The sequence below is a fragment of the Thalia democratica genome, chromosome 5 (genome assembly GCF_965202585.1).
Source record: "Thalia democratica chromosome 5, ktThaDemo2.hap1.1, whole genome shotgun sequence".
Classification (NCBI taxonomy): Eukaryota; Metazoa; Chordata; class Thaliacea; order Salpida; family Salpidae; genus Thalia; species Thalia democratica.
This window is the reverse complement of record NC_139169.1, coordinates 53,384,519-53,403,238: the sequence shown is the minus strand read 5'-3', so window position 1 is coordinate 53,403,238 and position 18,720 is coordinate 53,384,519. Positions and strand designations below refer to the sequence as shown.

At 25.6% G+C, this 18,720-nt stretch overlaps 2 protein-coding genes across 2 annotated transcripts in view; one reads left to right on the top strand and one right to left on the bottom strand.

Annotated features, from left to right (window-relative positions):
- Positions 1–656: 656 nt before the first annotated feature.
- On the top strand, positions 657–2,770 carry LOC145835693 (CCA tRNA nucleotidyltransferase 1, mitochondrial-like). The gene has a single exon (XM_082943389.1). The coding sequence runs from the start codon at positions 727–729 to the stop codon at positions 2,011–2,013; it is 1,287 nt and encodes a 428-aa protein (XP_082799515.1). The 5' UTR covers positions 657–726; the 3' UTR covers positions 2,014–2,770.
- A 5,640-nt stretch (positions 2,771–8,410) lies between these two features.
- The window catches only part of LOC145835348 (nuclear pore complex protein Nup155-like), a 41,243-nt gene continuing 30,933 nt past the window's right edge, over positions 8,411–18,720 (bottom strand). Inside the window, exons 25-30 of the mRNA XM_082942904.1 lie at positions 13,849–14,077; positions 13,620–13,740; positions 13,334–13,441; positions 10,609–10,748; positions 10,153–10,265; positions 8,411–9,324 (exon numbers count right to left, since the gene is read on the bottom strand). Coding sequence (XP_082799030.1) covers positions 9,195–9,324; positions 10,153–10,265; positions 10,609–10,748; positions 13,334–13,441; positions 13,620–13,740; positions 13,849–14,077 — 841 coding nt within the window. The 3' untranslated portion in view covers positions 8,411–9,194. The remainder of the gene's footprint in view (positions 9,325–10,152; positions 10,266–10,608; positions 10,749–13,333; positions 13,442–13,619; positions 13,741–13,848; positions 14,078–18,720) is intronic.

The window sequence follows — 18,720 nt, the reverse complement described above, 5'->3', positions numbered from 1 at the left end:
AATAAAAGAACAGCCTCTATGAAGGTGTTTCCAATCAGCTAAAATGTTGCATAAGGTGCTTTTGTGATAATTGCCCCATGTAAAACAATTTTCACTTTAAAATTCAAAGGTTGTATTTTTTATAAATGCCCTATGTACTTGGTGTTTTTGAAAAATTAGAAAAGTGCAAGTCAAGAGAATAGTTTTCTATAAAAAATCACTTTTGTTCTTAGGTTGATTAGAAAATGATTTAGAAAAGTTTAGAAAAAATGAATTTATCACAAATATTGATTAATTTTAAGATACATGAAAGCTTAAGTTTGTTCAAGATCTAAATATTAATCTAAATCTTTTAAACCCAGGGTGAAATAACTAAAATAAGACCATCTATATCTCAGTTAAGATATACAAAATTAGGATTTGTAAAATAAAGTATCTGAATTTTTTTGACATTTTAGATAGTTTAGTATCCCACCTTCTCATACTACAATAGTTGTATGACTATTTAGTTTTTCAACAATCAAAAAATAGTTAAATGTTCTAAAAATTATTTTTTTTGTTAGCTTTGCTTGTAAACTTTCATACTTAAAGTTTTATTTTCATTGTAAAAGTTTTTAAATAAACCAAATTTTTTTTTAAACATTTGACTTGAAATTATGTTTCAGAATGTTATACTTTTGTAATAATCTCATTCATAGGTGTATAAACAATCAAATAAAGTTATTAACTTTAGTAAAACTGTCAGGAATGTCAGTTTCAAGTCAAGACAAAATTGATGTAACTGGCAATAGTGAATTGACAAAATGCTTTTCTGAAAGTGGTGTTAAACAGATCATAAGGATCTTTAAAGAAAGCAATTATCCGTTGCGGTTGTGTGGTGGAGCAGTAAGAGATATTTTATCTGGCAAGAAACCAAAAGATTTAGACTTTGCTACTACTGCCACACCTGATCAGATGGAAGCAATGTACAATGCAAATAATGTTAGAATTATTGCTGGTGAGTCTGGTAAGAAACATGGCACAATAACATGCAGAATAAATGAAGAAAATTATGAAGTTACAACACTAAGGATTGACACTGTAAATAATGGGAGGCATGCAACTGTTAACTATACTCAAGATTGGGAGTTAGATGCAGAAAGGAGAGATCTCACTATTAACTCAATGTATGTTGATTTGCAGTCAGGAGATATTTTTGACTTTTTTAATGGTAGAAAACATTTAGAAGAGAAAAAAGTTATATTTGTCAAAGACCCAGCTGTCCGTATAAATGAAGACTATTTGAGAATTTTGAGATACTTTCGTTTCTATGCTAGAATAGCTGATACAAGTAGCAGCCATGATGATGAAACTATTGCAGCTATTAAAAATAATGGAGAAGGTTTAAGAAATATTTCTGGTGAAAGAATTTGGACAGAACTGAAGCTGATTTTAAACAGTTCTACTAAAGCAGACTTAGACAATTACTCTATGGTTAAAAATGTTATTGTTGAAATGGTCAATTGCAGAGTTTTGAGTCATATTGGTTTTCCTGAAAACATAAAAACTGAAAATTTTTGTGACCTTTGTGATAAACTTAAGGTCTATTGGAATCCTCACCCAATGGTCTTTATAGCTTCATTGTTAAATGACGAATCAGAAATTCCTGCCTTAAGGAAAGTACTTAAGTTTTCTAATATTGAAAAAAGTGTTCTTGAGTTTATTTTAAGAAATCGAAACAGTATAAAATTTTCTCCGTGTAGTGATATAACTGAACAATGCAAAGATTTACTTGTTGACACTTTTAGAAAAGATAAACACAGCTTAATGAGTTTTTTTGAATTGATGAAATACTTAGGAAATGTAGAACTTATAGATAAATTCAAGGCTTATGAAATTCCGACTATGCCTTTAAATGGTAAAGATGTTAAAACAATTATTGGTAAAAAAGGCCCCATTATTGGTAAATATCTTAACGATCTTTTTGAAGTTTGGAAGCAAAGTAGATATACCTTAAAAAAAGATGATTTAGTGAAAATATTACAAGAATTTTAGGCAATAGTAGTTACTAATTTGAATACACCATGAAGCTTAGTAAAATAAAATCTTTATAGTAAAATAACTTAGTTGAAAAAAAACATTGCTTTTAATACTTATTTGTTATTTAAAATAGTTCAAAAAATTCATAGTGTAGTTTTTACTTAGCCCAATAATGAGAATGTTTATGTATGAAAGATGTTAACAAATTTAAACTATATTATAAACCAAATAGTTTCCTAATTTCTCTCCATACATATATAATTTTAATTTAGTTTGCATTTACTTATTAACTTCTAAAAATAGTTTTGATGGGGCAATAAGTTAAAACATGTTTGTATATTTAGTATTTATTTGTATTGTGTCTCTTTAAAGTAGTCATAGATCAATTTGTTTACATGTAAACTTCAAAAAGGTATAAACTAAGATTTAAAAGTTAGTTTTGTCTAGTTGAATCAGAGTGAATTATTAACGAAAACTTTGAGGAAGAAAGCTAATAAATTAATAGTAAACAGAGATAAGTTTGCTGTTTTTTATTGCTGTACTTTCAAAATTTAGTAGTAAATTATTATTTATTTATAAAAAAGCTAAAAATACTTTTCTCTTTATATTAAGTTTAGAAAAGTACTTTTGATAGTTTTTATATTCTTCACTTTGTAAAATTCAACTTTTTAGCTATAATTTTTTTGTAACTCATTGTTTTATATTTTATTGTTATTTTATCGACCATTATAATTTGATTTAAAAATTAAGATTCATTTTAGTCTTATTTTGTTTCGAAACTAGTTTTTAACAATTGATCTGAATAAAGAAAACTATTCTAAGAAATAATTAAATGTTTTACTGATTATATATTTTTTCAACTTAAATAAAGTGTTAGCCAGTTTGAATGTTTTGTGTCCGTTTTATATTTTTAAACTTATAAACTAATTATTCTGTATATTTTTTTTTTGCTGTTTTTGCACATAGTTTAAAAAAATTAAAGGTCTAAAAAGTTGTTAAAATGCTTTAACCATTTAAGAAAGTAATTATTGTATAAAAAAAGGAGTATTAAATTAACATTTTAAAACTTTAAATTGATTAAAAAATTACTTAATTTTAAAGATTATAAATGTTTGTTAAAAAGTAAAAAAAACAATAAAACCTAGCTAGCTTCTAGAAAGCTGTATTTCGTTAATGTTCTTTGTATAAAACTGATTTTAATACCTATCTAAATCAGACTACCCAAAGTGGGCGATTTGGTTATCAGGTGGCATTAAGAAGTAACGCGACAACGACAAAAAGTAAATAGATAATTAAATTTACAAGGGACGATGTTTAATAAAGAGGCAATTGTTTTAAATTGTAGCTAGTCAGTGATTATAAAAATGAGTTTGGATAAGAAAGCCGTTATCTAAATTTTATACCAGAATAATTTTCTCTTAAAATATCAACCAGGCATTGTATCATAAGTATCAAAAAGTAACAACAATAGAATAGTTCTAAACTTGTTATTTTTGCAAGAATTTACTTAAAGCCCTATTCTTTTTAATAAAAGCTTACTATTTAATATATAGTCGAAAGCAAAAGTTTAAGTTGACAAAAGAAAGATCCCATGTATTGAAATAGTTTTACTAGTTTAATGAATAGATTAAGACGTGCGGCTATTTTTGGTTGTTTCAGATTTAAAAATTCCATAATATTAACTTAGGTTAGAACGCGATTAAACTAAAAAAAAGTACCTGAACTACCTACTATATAGCAAAACGAATCATTGAATCTCATCAATTGATAGGTTCTAATAAATTGATTGGTTTAACTGAGTGAATATTGTTTTATGGATAAATTCGTGAGTTAATAAAATTGTACTGAAAAATTTAAAAATAATGTTATATTCCTTATAAGATATAGATTATGAAATTGTTTTTTAGAAAACGACTTACACTTTGTAAAGTACACTATGATGAGCGACGTACGGCCATGAACTAGACTTTTCCTATGATGTATTGTTTAAGTTTTAGAACAGCTTTGTGCAAAACAGACAAAATTGAGCTTTTCTATAACAAATATTTTGGAATGAGATTTTAATCTTCAGCACTACGTAGTATACTTATTAAATAACTATTTCATTATTAACTTTCTATATAAATAACTTATTTAAAGATCTATAATGTTTTGCGATTAAGCAATCTAATCTTACAAATAGACGCTTCCTTCAACGGCTAACCGACGACTTTTGATGAGAACGAAACTCGGGTCTAAGTCTACCGGTGACTTGTAGTCTGATGATAAAACCTTTACGTTAAATAATATAATTTAGTGTAACAAGTTTAAATATCAGAAAGGTTAGGTTAACTTTTGTAATATAAAGAAATTAAGTTTAATTGAAATTTTACTTAGTTCTCCTGTTTTTAGACATCGATAAGGATATCTTTTAAGCATTATTTGGCTTACAAAACTTTTCCTTATCATCTGAAAAAGAATCTATGTCACAGTAATATATCTTTACTATAAAAAGGTGAAGATAAATCAACTTTGTGGTACTGTGTTTTTACTATGTATTTTACCAAGTATTTTTGTACTTCATAAAAAAATATTTAAATCAGTATACTAAACTATCATGTAATTTATAATAAGTTAACTATTTTATTAATCTTTGATTTGAAACTGAGTCAAAATTTTAATGGTATGCAAGTATATGATTTTTGATAGATTCATTTTTGTTTGGCAATAATGTAAACAGTCAAAATCTAACTGTATGATGAACGGTTAAGAACAAGCTGAAAATTATTTTGTTTTCGTGTTGATATCTAAAAGGTGATTTAATACTTTTACAGATATAATGAAATATTCTAGAAAAGCTACTAGTTTTTGACATTTAAAATAGTTCAACAGATTGTGTTTGATACATTTTGAGTACTAAATGACAAACTTACCACTTATATTAGTACATCTAATAGTGCTAAAGACAATAGAGATTTAATCATTTTATTTTATAAGCCCATTATTTTGTAGGTTTAGTCGTAGTATTTGCAAAAACTAGTGAGCCAATCTGAATTTTAAAAATCAATTACAGCCGGATGTATGCAAAAAGGCCAGATACGATGTATTATCTTATCATATATTTCGCTTTGTAAACACTAACGAGGAGCTTAAATTTTATAAGTATAGTATTTTTTAGTTCAAGTATTAGCAACTTTAATAAAGCATAATATAAACGTAAAAAAAAACATGTCATAAAGTATAAATTCATTGTAGCTTAGCTTAAAAATAGATTCGAACTTGGTTTAAATGAGAAATATTTATGTAGTCTGACCCCGAAGTAATAAGGGATGTATTTAAACTGATGATTCTAAATTGTTTACCAAACTGAGTTTCAACAAACACATCTTTAAATCCATAAAACCATGCATTAATCAAAAGATACTACGAGTAACAAAAAAATATTAGTGTCACAAACAGTGTTTTAAGAGAAGCAAATAGAAATAAAAATCATTTGTTTCCAAACCCTTTCTGCAATGCAGTAAACAAGTATAATAGGAAAAGAACTCCTAAATCATGTAAGTATTCTTTTTTAATCTAGCACTACTACATAAAATATTTAACAACAACACCATAAAAAATTTTACAGCTGCATACCAAAAAAAAATTGTTCTATAATAATATAATCGAATAATCAAAAAAAAGTTAAAAAAGTTAAAAAGCACCATAAAGTACTAAAACTCTGCAATTGTAAAATAGATATACTTACCTGTTTAATAACTAGTGCCATTTAAAAGATGCACAAAAGCAACTATCTTTAATCAAAATATAACTAGGTAAAATTGTTATATACGTATGTCTTTAATACAAGCCTTGTATTACAAGGTATAACAGGTAAACATAGTATTAAGTCTAGGAAATACACACAAACCAACCAATAGTATAGCCAACAAACCAAAAGTAGATGAAAAAGTTTTAATAAATGATAATAAAATAATCTGGTCAATAATTTACAAAACTTAAGGAAGCGTATCTTTAAAACCACAATCCCGATCAAAACGCAGTCTTTAACGAGTAGCATTGCCGAAGACAATAGAGAAAAGTCTCTAAAGTTGTTAATATACTACGAATTTATATTTTATAAGATTTTCAGTTTTATTATCTTTCCGTAAGTATCTTAACCTTTTAAAGTTTACAAGAGTATTTGTTTACAAAAGAAAAAGACATTTTTTTATAATATTTAAACTAATTTTGTTAAAGTAGTTTTATCTATGTTTTTCACACAATTTGAAAAGCAATAAATTAATTTGATATTAATGCAACTTTTTTAATGGTTTTGTTTTTGACAATTTTTTTTCCAGTCTTTGAAGACATCAAAATTTAATCTAAGCAAAAACCCTACAAATCCATTCGCGTCAACTGACATAGTTTTTGTTGTAAAAGGAACTATTAAGGTCAATTAATACTCTAAAAGAGCTAAAATCTTAGTTTTGTGGCCAAAATTTTCAAGAAATAATTAATCTAAGTTTTTACTCACTTTTAGTTGCGGACCCATCTCGAAAGTAACCAATTTACGGCCCTTGTCTTAGGAATACTTGGCCTGTAATGTATTTTCTAGCTTGTAAAAATTATGTGCAAAAAGGAAAAAAACTTTTTTATAAAAAATATGCTTTTAATTTAATTATGAGTAAGTAATTAAGTTTACTATATAATTGATAAATAGCAGTTTTCTTTGAATGTTCCATTACATTTTTAAATTTGACGACCCGCAAAAATGTTTTTTAAAACATTGCACTCTAGACTTTTTTTAGTAAATTTTGCTTATACAACAAACCTTTAAACTCTTTCTTTTAACAAAATAAGCATTGACTTAAATTTTGTTTCGAACAAGCAGAAGTAATTTTTATTTATTCTTAATACCGTTTCTGTTTTGTAGAATTTAGTATGGTCAGTTCGTCTTATTGATACCGTTCGTATGAAAACAACAATACTTTTCACAATTAATCATCTTAATCTGTTTTTATCTAAAACTGATAAATTCTACAAGGTTGCAAAACTTTTGTGCATAAGATATATGCCCTGGTTGAATACAAAATAAAAAGAGTTTGTTTTATAGCTATCAGAAAAATACGGTTTTGGCGGAATTTATTTTAAACTTATATCCAGTTATTCATGAATATAGACAAATGCTTGCAAATACATCTATCCAAAAAAAGCTACGAAACATAATAACTTTAAAAAAAGGTAGGTGTCAAATTTTGACGAGCGGACAACTTTGCACGGGTTGAATTTTTTATTTATTTTATACGATTGATTATTTATTTTACTACCTTTAACCCTTAACCTCAGTCAGCAACTTAGTTTTTTTTATTAATTTACTTTTTTCTATTTATTGTCCTCTCGTGAAAAAATGACCTTTCGTGCAACTTTGACCCGTTCTCCTTAAAAACGTTGAACTTTTAAAAATTTCAATATACAGAATAGAGGTCAGCACGTTTATTTTTTTATACTTATGCAACAGTTCTCGGTTTTAAAGTACTATAATTAAAGTTTTGCTTAAGAGTCTATTTTATAAAAAGATACCCATTAAGTTTTGAGACTGGACTATATATGAAAACTTAACTGTTAATATCCATAAAGTAAAATAATCAAATAAAAGGTTTTTTAAATAACCATGCGAAAAATTCAAGTGTAAGTTACAGGGTCCTAAATATGAAAATTATTGGTAGATAAAAAGCCTAGTAAAATATAACGAAATACTTAAGTCTTATAAATCAGTCTCATATAAGGTTTAACAAAAAACCAGCCTGAATTTTATATAGAACTTGCATGAAAATACCCTATTAAAATAGATAACAAAAACAAGGTATTAAAATACTGAAGCATATCAATTATTATAAAAGATTCTTCATCAACGGTTCATTCACACTGTGTGATTTGGACAGGCGAGTTGAGGTAATGCTTTTATTTTGTAACATCTGAGATATAAGTATTACTTTAAAATATTCAAAATTGTTTTAAAATTTTAAATATTGTATGCTAATCAAAGATTCGTACGAAACGAATTCGTTAGAACACAACAACAATACTTATGAAAAAATATGTTTTATTACAAATCATATAAAAACTCTATAGAGTTGTGTTATTAGTTAAACACAAATATATCATAAAGAAAGTTGTTAGTTTTTAATGAATTAAGTACTTTTAAAAACTATTGTTGTGACATTGTTTAATATCAGCATTGTGTTAGTAAACTAATGTATTTTAAAAGTGTACATTTAATTGTTTTAGAAACTATTTTTAATTGCTTTATAAAAACAAGTAACTGCAGTTTTAAAGTTTAAGAATAACAAAATAAAAATTATAAGATAATCAAAAAAAAAAAAGTAAAACAAACTTAATTTGAAAAAAACCATATAAATAGGTTTTTTTAAAACAAATAAGTTCTACCTATTACAAATATTATTAATAATTAAAAACTCTGTAGAAATATGTTATGAGTACTAGCTCACTTAATCTCTACACATTAAATTAACTTCAAATAAAGCAACTTTTTATAAAAAAGCACAAACAAAAAACATTTTAGAAAGCGACTGACTACTCTAAACCTAATATCGTTTTTCTAATAAAATCTTAAATTTCAATAGATAAGTTTGTAATTTTTAAATCTGAGAACCTTTCAAGCACTTCTATTGGTAAACTCATACATTTTGCCAATAATGCATTTAGTTTTAATAAAATTAAATTTTAATAAAAAAACCTAAATGTTATTTTGGAATGAATTTACAATTGATAAATCTCTTTAAAAAAGACTGTTTTTAAAATCTATTTTAGAATTTCACAAACTTTTAAGTATTTAAACTTAAGAAACTTACATTTTGATAACATTGCCTAAAAAATGGTTTAGCCTAACGTGTATGAACTCTGATTTATGAAAAAAAAACTAGCTAGTTTTTAATTTTATTTTAATTACTTAATAGCACTTTATTAATAGCACATAGTTATCATAAGCACTAGTTTTTAAATACATTATTTAAGATTTTTCAAAAAAAAACTACAGCTTATAATGGCTAAGCAAAAGTTTAAGTTAGCAAACTAAAATTTAAGCACTCTTTAGAAAGTTTATTTCGCTAAATAAAAATACCTTTATTCCCTATACTTATTAGACTCACTTTAAAACAAGATAAAAAGTAGAAAAAGTTTTTAAATACAAAATACATCTAGACACAAAACAAATATCAAAGTTTTTCTAGTCGCTTCTGATTCATTTGAAGAGACGTAATAAGCTGTTGAGACATGTTTGGTACAGATTGAAGATGGACCAACGATTGAGCGATTATATCCAGGCATTTCGACACAAATATTCGCCTATTGAATTTGTTTTTAAACTTTATAATACAGCTTCATGATAATTAAATTATAACTGCATTAAAAACTAAAGTTATACTCGTAGTCCTTTAGGACTTAAAATTAACAACTTAAAAATCTAATTTGAATAAAAATATTAAAACCTTAAATCTTAATTATAATTTTTGTATCTTCTTTTATTTCAAACTTAGTGAGCAGTAAATGGAATACCCTCGCAGTAATAAAAAAATAAAAACTACAACTAAATGATAAAAAAGATCGACACCAAAAATACATTTCCTTTGTTGGCTTAATAAAAAAAAAGTTGAAAATAGACTTTACCATCTGTTAAACAAAACGATGGATAGAAATTTGTTAACTTATATTCGAAACTGACTTCTAAAATATAACCTTTTGTCCTTACAACACTAAGTGTATAGTTTTAAAAAGTAAAACAACAATTGAACTTTGTTTAATTTAACAGTTAAGAATATTTTCCTTTTCCAAGCGTACATTACTTCATAAAAAGCTAAAAAAAAAGTCTTACTAAAAACTTGTTCATGAACTTTATTCAAATTACTTAAGCAAATATTAGTTCTGTTTTTAGAAATTTTTTATTGTTTTCATTAAAATTTTTTCATACTTGACCAAATATAATCTGATATTAAGATTAAAATTTATTGTAACAGACTTATTTTTTAAACTTCTATTTTTCTATTTAAAAATTTAAAATGAATTTAAGTAATATTTACATAAGTAATATATATTTTAAGCTTAACTAAATTATCTTTCATGTTATATGTATGTTTTAAAATAAACAATAAATTGATATATTAAAGCAATACTAGCTTTGTGTTTCCGTAAAAGTCCAATTCTTTCTCATTATGAAGATATAAGGTTACTATTTCATTTATCACTTGAAGCAAATGATGTTGATCTCCGTGTTGAGCCCAATGGGGGTGCTGTTTAAAAATATCGTTTAATTTATAACTATGCTTGAAAATTAACTACGATTATCTGGTTTTCATACTAAAATTTGGTTTTAATAAAAGTACAAAGTGTAAATAAAGTTTTAGTTATTAACAATCAAGCTGAACTATTATTAGAACAGCTAACTTCATTGCAAAATAACATTCTTCCAAATTATGCACTTTTAAATATACTTTAAAGTCTTGCAATATATGCAACGCGAAATCAATCATGAATAACAGAACAGTAAAAGTAGCTGGTTTTCTGGCATCGTAATATTATTGTCACATTTCATGATGTTTTACAAAAAAAAAACTGAAACAACTACTACAAGACCTTTTTGGTGTGAATTTGCGAGTAAACATCAACAAGTTGTAAATGAGAAATTGAGTTGGTATCTAGCAACGCTTCAGGTATCCAACTCTTGCTCCATTTGTTTATCATTGATATTTTTTCTAAAAATCCAACAATGAACTCTGTTTGAAAAAAATCACTTGTTGATAAAAATATTAATTTTTTTAAATGTTCATGATTAACTAAAATTGTAACTAGTTAGAATGCAGTCAGTGTTTTGTAAAACTATAACAAATATTTTTTATTTTATTTTTATTTACTCAAAGGCCCAATGTCAAAGGATACTTTTATTAGAAAGTTTTTATAAACTATTTAATTTAACAAACTTATTTTTCGCAGTTTACTTGCGGTTTTCATATTTTAAACCTAATATAAAACATAATGTATTAAAAAATAGTTAAAAATTTCATTTTTTATCAATAAAATATTGTTACTGTAGTTATCTATACAATTAATGTTTTATTTTATTTATCTTTTAATACGTAGTACTTATATAAAAACTGGCTAAAAGTAATTATAATTTTATAAAACTTTAATAATACATCGTTGAACTAAACTGAAGCTGTCTATCTTCTAGGCAAAATAAATAGTGTAAGTGACCACAAACTAGTGATGTACCGGACTTACTATCAGGGTCCGGATCCGGCCGGATACTGCCATTTTTGTCTGATATCCGGATCCAGCCGGATCTTGATATGAAAAAAAAGTCCGGATCCGGTTCCGACCGGATCTTGATATGAAAAAAAAAGTCCGGAACCGGTTCCGGCCGGATCCTAACAGAGATCCGGCCGATTCGGATCTAGTTCGTAAAAAAGAGCATACGGAAAAGAATTTTTTAAAAACAAACCCTTTGTAATTTAAAAAGAGTCATATTCGTCAGTTAAAATTAAACACCTACCGTGATTGGCTAATTTTGAACTCGTGACTAACTTACATTTGTTTACATTTAAACTATGAAATAAACATTTTAGAAATGCAACTCTTTACCTATGTTGTAAAATTAAAAACTTTACTACCAAATTGTAAGGCTAGTTTTAAGATTTTTTAAAAACTTAGGATAGTTTTCTTTTAGATTTTGAATGAGTTTGAGCTGATCCAGTTTTCAATATTTTGTGATTTTCTAGTTAATTTTGTTTAAGAACTTGATTTTAATTGATTTTAGATTGGTAAGGCTATAGGGGGGTCCTCCTTAATTTTTACAAGTTGATCTTATTTAATATATTTTAATCTTAGCTACCAGATATTGTTTCTGTGATGTACTTTATCTTTCTATCAATTTTCCTTATACTAAATCTAAAGTTATTCATAGTTTTTTTTATCACAAAGCTTTTATAGAAATGAAATTTTGAAACTACAAATGTAAGCTCTACTTTTTATGTGAAAACTAGTGATGTACCGGACTCACTATCCGGGTCCGGATCCGGCCGGATCTTGATATGAAAAAAAAGTCCGGATCCGGTACATCACTACCACAAACTAACTTGAGTTAGCATGAGTTTACTAATACTTTAGGTTGTAAAAGTAATAGTTTATTTCAAAATTGTAACTTTAGTTTAGTGAGAGTATGGCTGTAAATACATAGTTGCCAACTAAATGTCTACAGAATTACATAGTTTTGAAAAAGTGTAAACATTTTAAAAACCCGAAACATTAAAAACTATACATGCAGGATGGGGGTTTACTTTTTTTCTTTATGCAACACCATTCAGTTTATTAACAATTCTTTCAGATTCTCACTAGCTTATATTTTGATTGTTGTATTCAAACATAGTTTAGAATAGGGTGGGCAACGTATGACCTGCGGGCTGGATCCGAACCGCCAATAAAAATTTCTGACGTATTTTTTAGCTTGAAAAAATTCTTATAAACAAAATCAAATTGAGCTTTTTCTAACAAATATTTCAAAATACGCTCTAAATTTTATTTATAGTACTCATTAGTGCTCATTAAATGATTATATCATAATAATTTTACTTTAAAGAGTTTTAGTAATCTTTTAGTGAAACTTTTAAAATAACGTAGCCTTTGAAAGACTTTTTCTAGTAAATTTGGGCCGTCGACTAGACGATTTTTATTTATAATGTAATAAGCTGTAATATTTTTTTTGTTTCACCAACCTTACTTTAAAACATTACCTGAATTGTTTTTGTTGTACACATAAATTTATTTTAAACACTAGAAATAAAAACTTAAAAAGTTAAGTTAGACATAGACGCAAGCCAGAAAATTGTATTATTTAAGTTAACTAAAAACTACAAACTATTGAAAACTGCATCATTATAATCTAGTTTAACTTTTTTTTAAATAGCCTGAGTTTTTTTATTAAAATACTAAACTAGCTTGATTTAAAAAAAAGCTCAAAAACCTGAATGTAGGACAACCTTGTAAATAAATACTATAAAATATTTTTTTATTCCGGTTGTTATTTTCAGTTGTTTGTTTTTTAATTAGTTAAAGAAACAGCTTACTTTAAAAAAAAGTTTTTAGGGGAATCAGATTAGAATTTGTTTAACGTATCAACACCTTTTAACCAAAAAAAAGTTAACCACTTTTCATTTTATTTATTTTAGTGTTAATGTTAGCTTTTTTAGTAACAATTATTAAGTAAGATTCTAGAAATATTAAAAGTTTACATAAATTAACTTAATTACCTTATTACAAACTATGTTATTCTCAAAAACTATAGCTAAAATATCACAAAACTCACCGAGGGGAAAATAAATTTCATCAGTATAAACTTTACTAAGTTGTATTATCTTCTGTCTAATGATTAATGTTATTTCTTCAGTAGAACTGTTTGATGAATTCAGTATCACTGAAAAAATAAAGGAAAAACTTAAAATTAAGTAGTTTAAAAAACACTAACTTTTGAAAGTTTAAATTTAATATACGGTTTGAATTAATTACTTTAATTATTTATAATGAACTAAACAAATTATCGATAGAAACAATGGAAGCTTATGTTAAGATTAGATATACAAAAGGATTCAAACATTTTTCAATGATGTTTTGCCATAAATTTTCAATTAATATTTGGTCAGTTTCACCAGCAGCCGCAATTATTCTCAATTTTATTTCGTCCAAATTGAACACTTCTGCATATTCTTCATAAAGCTGTTAAAACAAAACTTTTTGTTGTTATGTATAACTATGTAACAATCAAAAGTATAAATAATTGTAACATGTCCAAGTTTTGTTTATATAAAAATGAATTAGACAAACCGTGGTGACGTCATAAAGAGCTTGATTCAATAGCTGACAGGCTTTTGGACTTTTATGCTCACCAATCTGGTCAAGAACCTCTTTCTGAATTTTAGCTACTTCAAGACGATCTTCTACTTCTTTCAACAGCTGCTGATGTGATGTGACAGTAGAAGATGAAATCATGGATTTTGCATGGACAGCTGCCAATGCCAACAATTCAACTCGATCTGACAAATTTCGATCAGAACTGTTGAAAATACAATGTTATTTAATTCAATTATTAATTGAATATTTATAATTTTTCTAAAGAGTTGAAACAAAATATTCAAAATGATATATTGTTATGTATTATTGTAGGAAGGTTTTTTAAACTTTTAAGATACCGTGTTTGCAACACGAAGTATATAAGCAGAAATTACTCATTTTAGTTGCAAAATTTAACTGCTTAGAATATTTTATTTTGCAAATGGTATTTTAAAAAACAATATTATCATTAAGTAAAACCTAATTTTATCTAAAGTATATTTTAGAATTTTATATATGAATCTTTAATAACTTAAAACTTTATTTCTTAAACAGGGTTGCCAAATAAAATTTTGTAAATTTAGCCTGGCTTTTCAACATTTTGACCAATTTAGCTGGAATTTTACCTTCATCTTAGGTACGCGTTTTAAATACGCATATTTATATCAAGTACATATTTTGAGTACACACATTTTGACAAGTACGTACTTCTTATTCAGTACACATTTTTGAACCAAAATAAAAACTGTCCGTCAGGTTTATTTTATAGAGTAGTGATTCTTAGCTACAAACTTTCTATTCAGTAGCTGCTGTGTTAAGAATGTGTACTTCAGCGAAAGATAACTGTAATAATAAGTTATTGGAATGTACATTAATTAATATATACATAATTAAAAAAAATTGCACTGAACTTGGTATACTCTTTACTCTCTGCTTACCTCTTTGCAAATAACCTTTAAGTGTCACAAATGTGAAGTAAACTATTAACAAAGAATTTTTAATTAAAATACTAAAAATTAATCATAAATAATTCTGCATAACGAAAAATGGTATTAAAATTAAAACATTTGTAGTTAACTTCGTTAAAATTTTTTTTTTAATTATATCATGATTTATACTAAAAAATTTAGCCACGATTTTACATAAAGTATTTAAATAAACCTTAAAAAACAAACGAAAAAAAAAAAAAACAAACACATTTAATGAAATAGTAACTATAAATAATAAACAAGAGTAAGGCTCTTTTTGAAATGTTTAAAAAGATTAACTTTAAACTAATGTAGTATTTATGAAGTTCTTATGCATAAAAAATTACACTTTAACTAAGAAACAGTTTAGAGTGTGAATGTCCTAAAAGACTATTTAAATAGTATAAACTGTAAACTTATAAATTGTCCTTGCCACAGATTATCAACACTAAAAAGATTATCAACACTAAAAAGATTACATACAACAACTACTTGTTCAAATAGGGTATTAGTTAAACATGTTTCTAGAAAAATTTGCAATTTTAGTCTGATTTATAAAGGATTTTTTAATTTAGTTTTACCATTTGAAAGCTTTGGAATTTAATGATTTTGTAAGTAAATTTCTAGTAAAATTTTGCAAATTTTGTCTGAACTTGAAGGATTTTTTATTATTTTTTTACCACTTTAAGGCCTTGAAAATTAAGAAATTTTGTAAACTAAAACTGACAAATTCTGACAATTTGACCTCAAAAAAAACTGACTTTTTGCCAATTTAACCTAAAAAAAACAAGTATAATGTTATTATTACATTTATCACGCTATTTGACCTATTTGAAAGCTTTAAATATTAAATGAGTTCCAGGTTTACTAAATAACGAAAAACAAATTTCACAAAAAGTAGTAACCTGTTAACATTTTAAAATAATTAGAGTGTTATAAGTTTACTATTTAATAAAAGCTCAATACAATTATTTCAAATTTATATTATTATGAATAAATCAGTTTTCATAACTTTGAACAAAACATAAGTGAACTTTTATTAAAATCTTATAACTTTATCATTAGAACAAATATTATACCCTAAAAAATTGTTCATTTACAAAGTAAAACTTCTTTAAAAAACTTGGGTGCACGACTGTTAAAATTTTGCGCTTATAACCTTTATAATAATGTCTCATGTTTGTTTATCTGTGTTAAACAATTAACACAGTTCCATGGAATTCTGAAAAAAAAACTGCAAAAAGAAAAGAAGACAAAAATGTATAATTTAGATCAATACACATATTCATCTACTCTATCTTATATCACTTTTGCAGTAGCTTTTAATAGCTTTGTAAAATTGTGTTAATTTTTTAACACGGAGAAACGTGCGTCAGTTGAATAATGAATACTGCTGTGCAAATTGTTGTTATCATAGTATATTCCAACATACTTGTTTCTAAAGGGTCTTTATTAACAAGTTATTAGTTAGTAATTTTCAAATATTCTTTTCTCATGTTTATTTATTGGACCTTTACTACGTTTTTTTTTCATTTAAAAATTAATTTTTGACATTAATAAAAAAATACTAACTTTAAGAAAAATAGTTATTTTATACGATTACAAACTACAGGGTTCGTGCGCGAAATTTTTTTCATTTAGCCTGATTGAGACCAATTTAGCCTGACATTTTTTTAAAATGAGGAAAATCCCCTTTAAAAGTCATTTTATGTATTGGGGGGTCTTGATTAGTAATATTGTAGTCTTCGATTTCAACCAGCTTTATCTCAAAAATATTTTGAGATTTAAAAATCTGCAAAAAGCAACTCATAGCTTAGTTACAACTCATTAAAATAAGACTAAATTGTGAAAAAGGTGATTGACCCCCCTCCTATATCCTTAACATAACAAATTCCGTGATAAGTTTTAAGATAAGAGTTATATCTAATAAAGTTCTAGTTAAAAAATCTAAAATATATTACTACAATTGTTCATTTTAATTACACTAAGTAAAAACATTATAACCAGAAGATTTATAAATAAAGATGAGCATTGTGTGTTTTATTAAAATTTAAAATGAAACGCTAAAATAACACGAGTATTTAAATAAGTAAAAATTGTTTATTATAGTATTTTGACTAGTACTTAAAATTGATACATAATTATAAATCCTAAACTCTAAATAAATACAGTGATTGTTGATGTAGTATCAGATTTAAAAAGCTGACACTTAAATTAAAAAAAAAGCCCTTAATATTTTGTTCTTGTAAAGAAAAATGAATTGCACCTAAAATTTATACTACCACAAAACTTAGTACTTATATCTTAAAGCTAAGTTTTAGTGTTGAGAATATCTCTAACAACTTTAAACAATCAGTAAAAAATATGAATAAACTGCTAACAGTTTTAATCTAAAAAGTATTTGGTATAAAGCCTTTAAATTAGAAATTAAAACAGTTCAACCAACTAAGCTCTGAAAAACATAGCTGATGTAAACAAATTCAAACAAACAGCCAAGTTTGAACTAAACTGTAATGTTTAAACTGTATTTTTTTATGATTTGTCATAACCATGACGTATATAATCTACTCAAAACATATTAATGAAGATTCTTAAAAAAAATTTCAGAGATTCAACAAAAGGTTTTAAGCATTTAAATTTAACAAATACTGACTGATTTTGTCTTTAATAAGTAAGTATTTATTTAGAAATAAATTGACATCTCAATTTGATCTTAAAAAGATTTCCCAATTTTTTCTAATCAAAAATATTGAAGCATTTGAACTGAGAAAAACTGAGATTCTCAAATTTTTAAATTAAAAACTGATTTAGCCTGACGTTTTTCAACTTTTTTCAAAAAAAACTGATTTAGCCTGACTTAGCCTGACGCGCACGAACCCTGAAACTACCTCTTTTACTAAGAATAATTTTAAATATTTTTACCATTATAATTTTTATTAACTGAACATTTTAGTTCATTTTAATTCTTTTACTTTTTAAGCTAATTTTTGAAAGACGACCCTTTAATTTTTTGTAACAATTCAAATTGTAATGTATCCCAAAAAAGTTATGTTGGTTATAATTTTTAGAGATCATAGTTGCTCTACTTCTGATGTCTATACTAAAAACAATACAAGTGTTTTTTTGTTTGAATAGTTCTATACTCACTAACAAAAAAACATTATTATTCTAAAATCAATAGTTTTGGAAAACAGTGCTAAACCAAAAAAAAAAAGAATAAAAACAAATAATCTTTACTTAAAAACAAAACTAATTAAATTTTTAGTTTACGGTTAATTGTATCTTACAGTTAAAATTTTTTTTGGGTTAAGTATCAAAACTAAAATGTTAATTAAAAAGTTTATTTTTTATTTTTTTTTAGCACTGGTTTTCATGATTATCATATATCTTTCTCAATTTTTAAAATAAGCACTGAAGAGGTCTTTGACCGAAGCTTAGTCTGTTTTAAAATATCTTAAAAGAATTTAATTAATATAATTTTTCCTCTAGAAGTTGAGATCTTTTTATTAGTTTTCAAAAAATCAAAACATATAATAAATGGTTTTGTTTATATTGGTAGAAAAAAAAATCTTATTTGAATTAAAATCGTTTGCACTACTGCTTGTTTTCGTTCGGAAAGACTTATAAAAAAGTTTTACTCTTCCAAAATAGTACAAAAGGCAGAGCACTGCGAGAGATGGGTTTATTTAAAAATATAATGAGGCAAATTAAATTAAATATTGTCTAAGTGCGAACCCCCTTTTGATTCTACGTTAATTAGCTCAAAATTTGAGTTTTTACTTAAGAAGTTTCACTATTTAGAACCGTAAACGGACTTAACGGCAAATCTGAACTAAAAACGTTTCTTTAGTTCGTCGTATTAAGTTCCTTTTGTTTAAGCTACTAGATTGTATTTTGC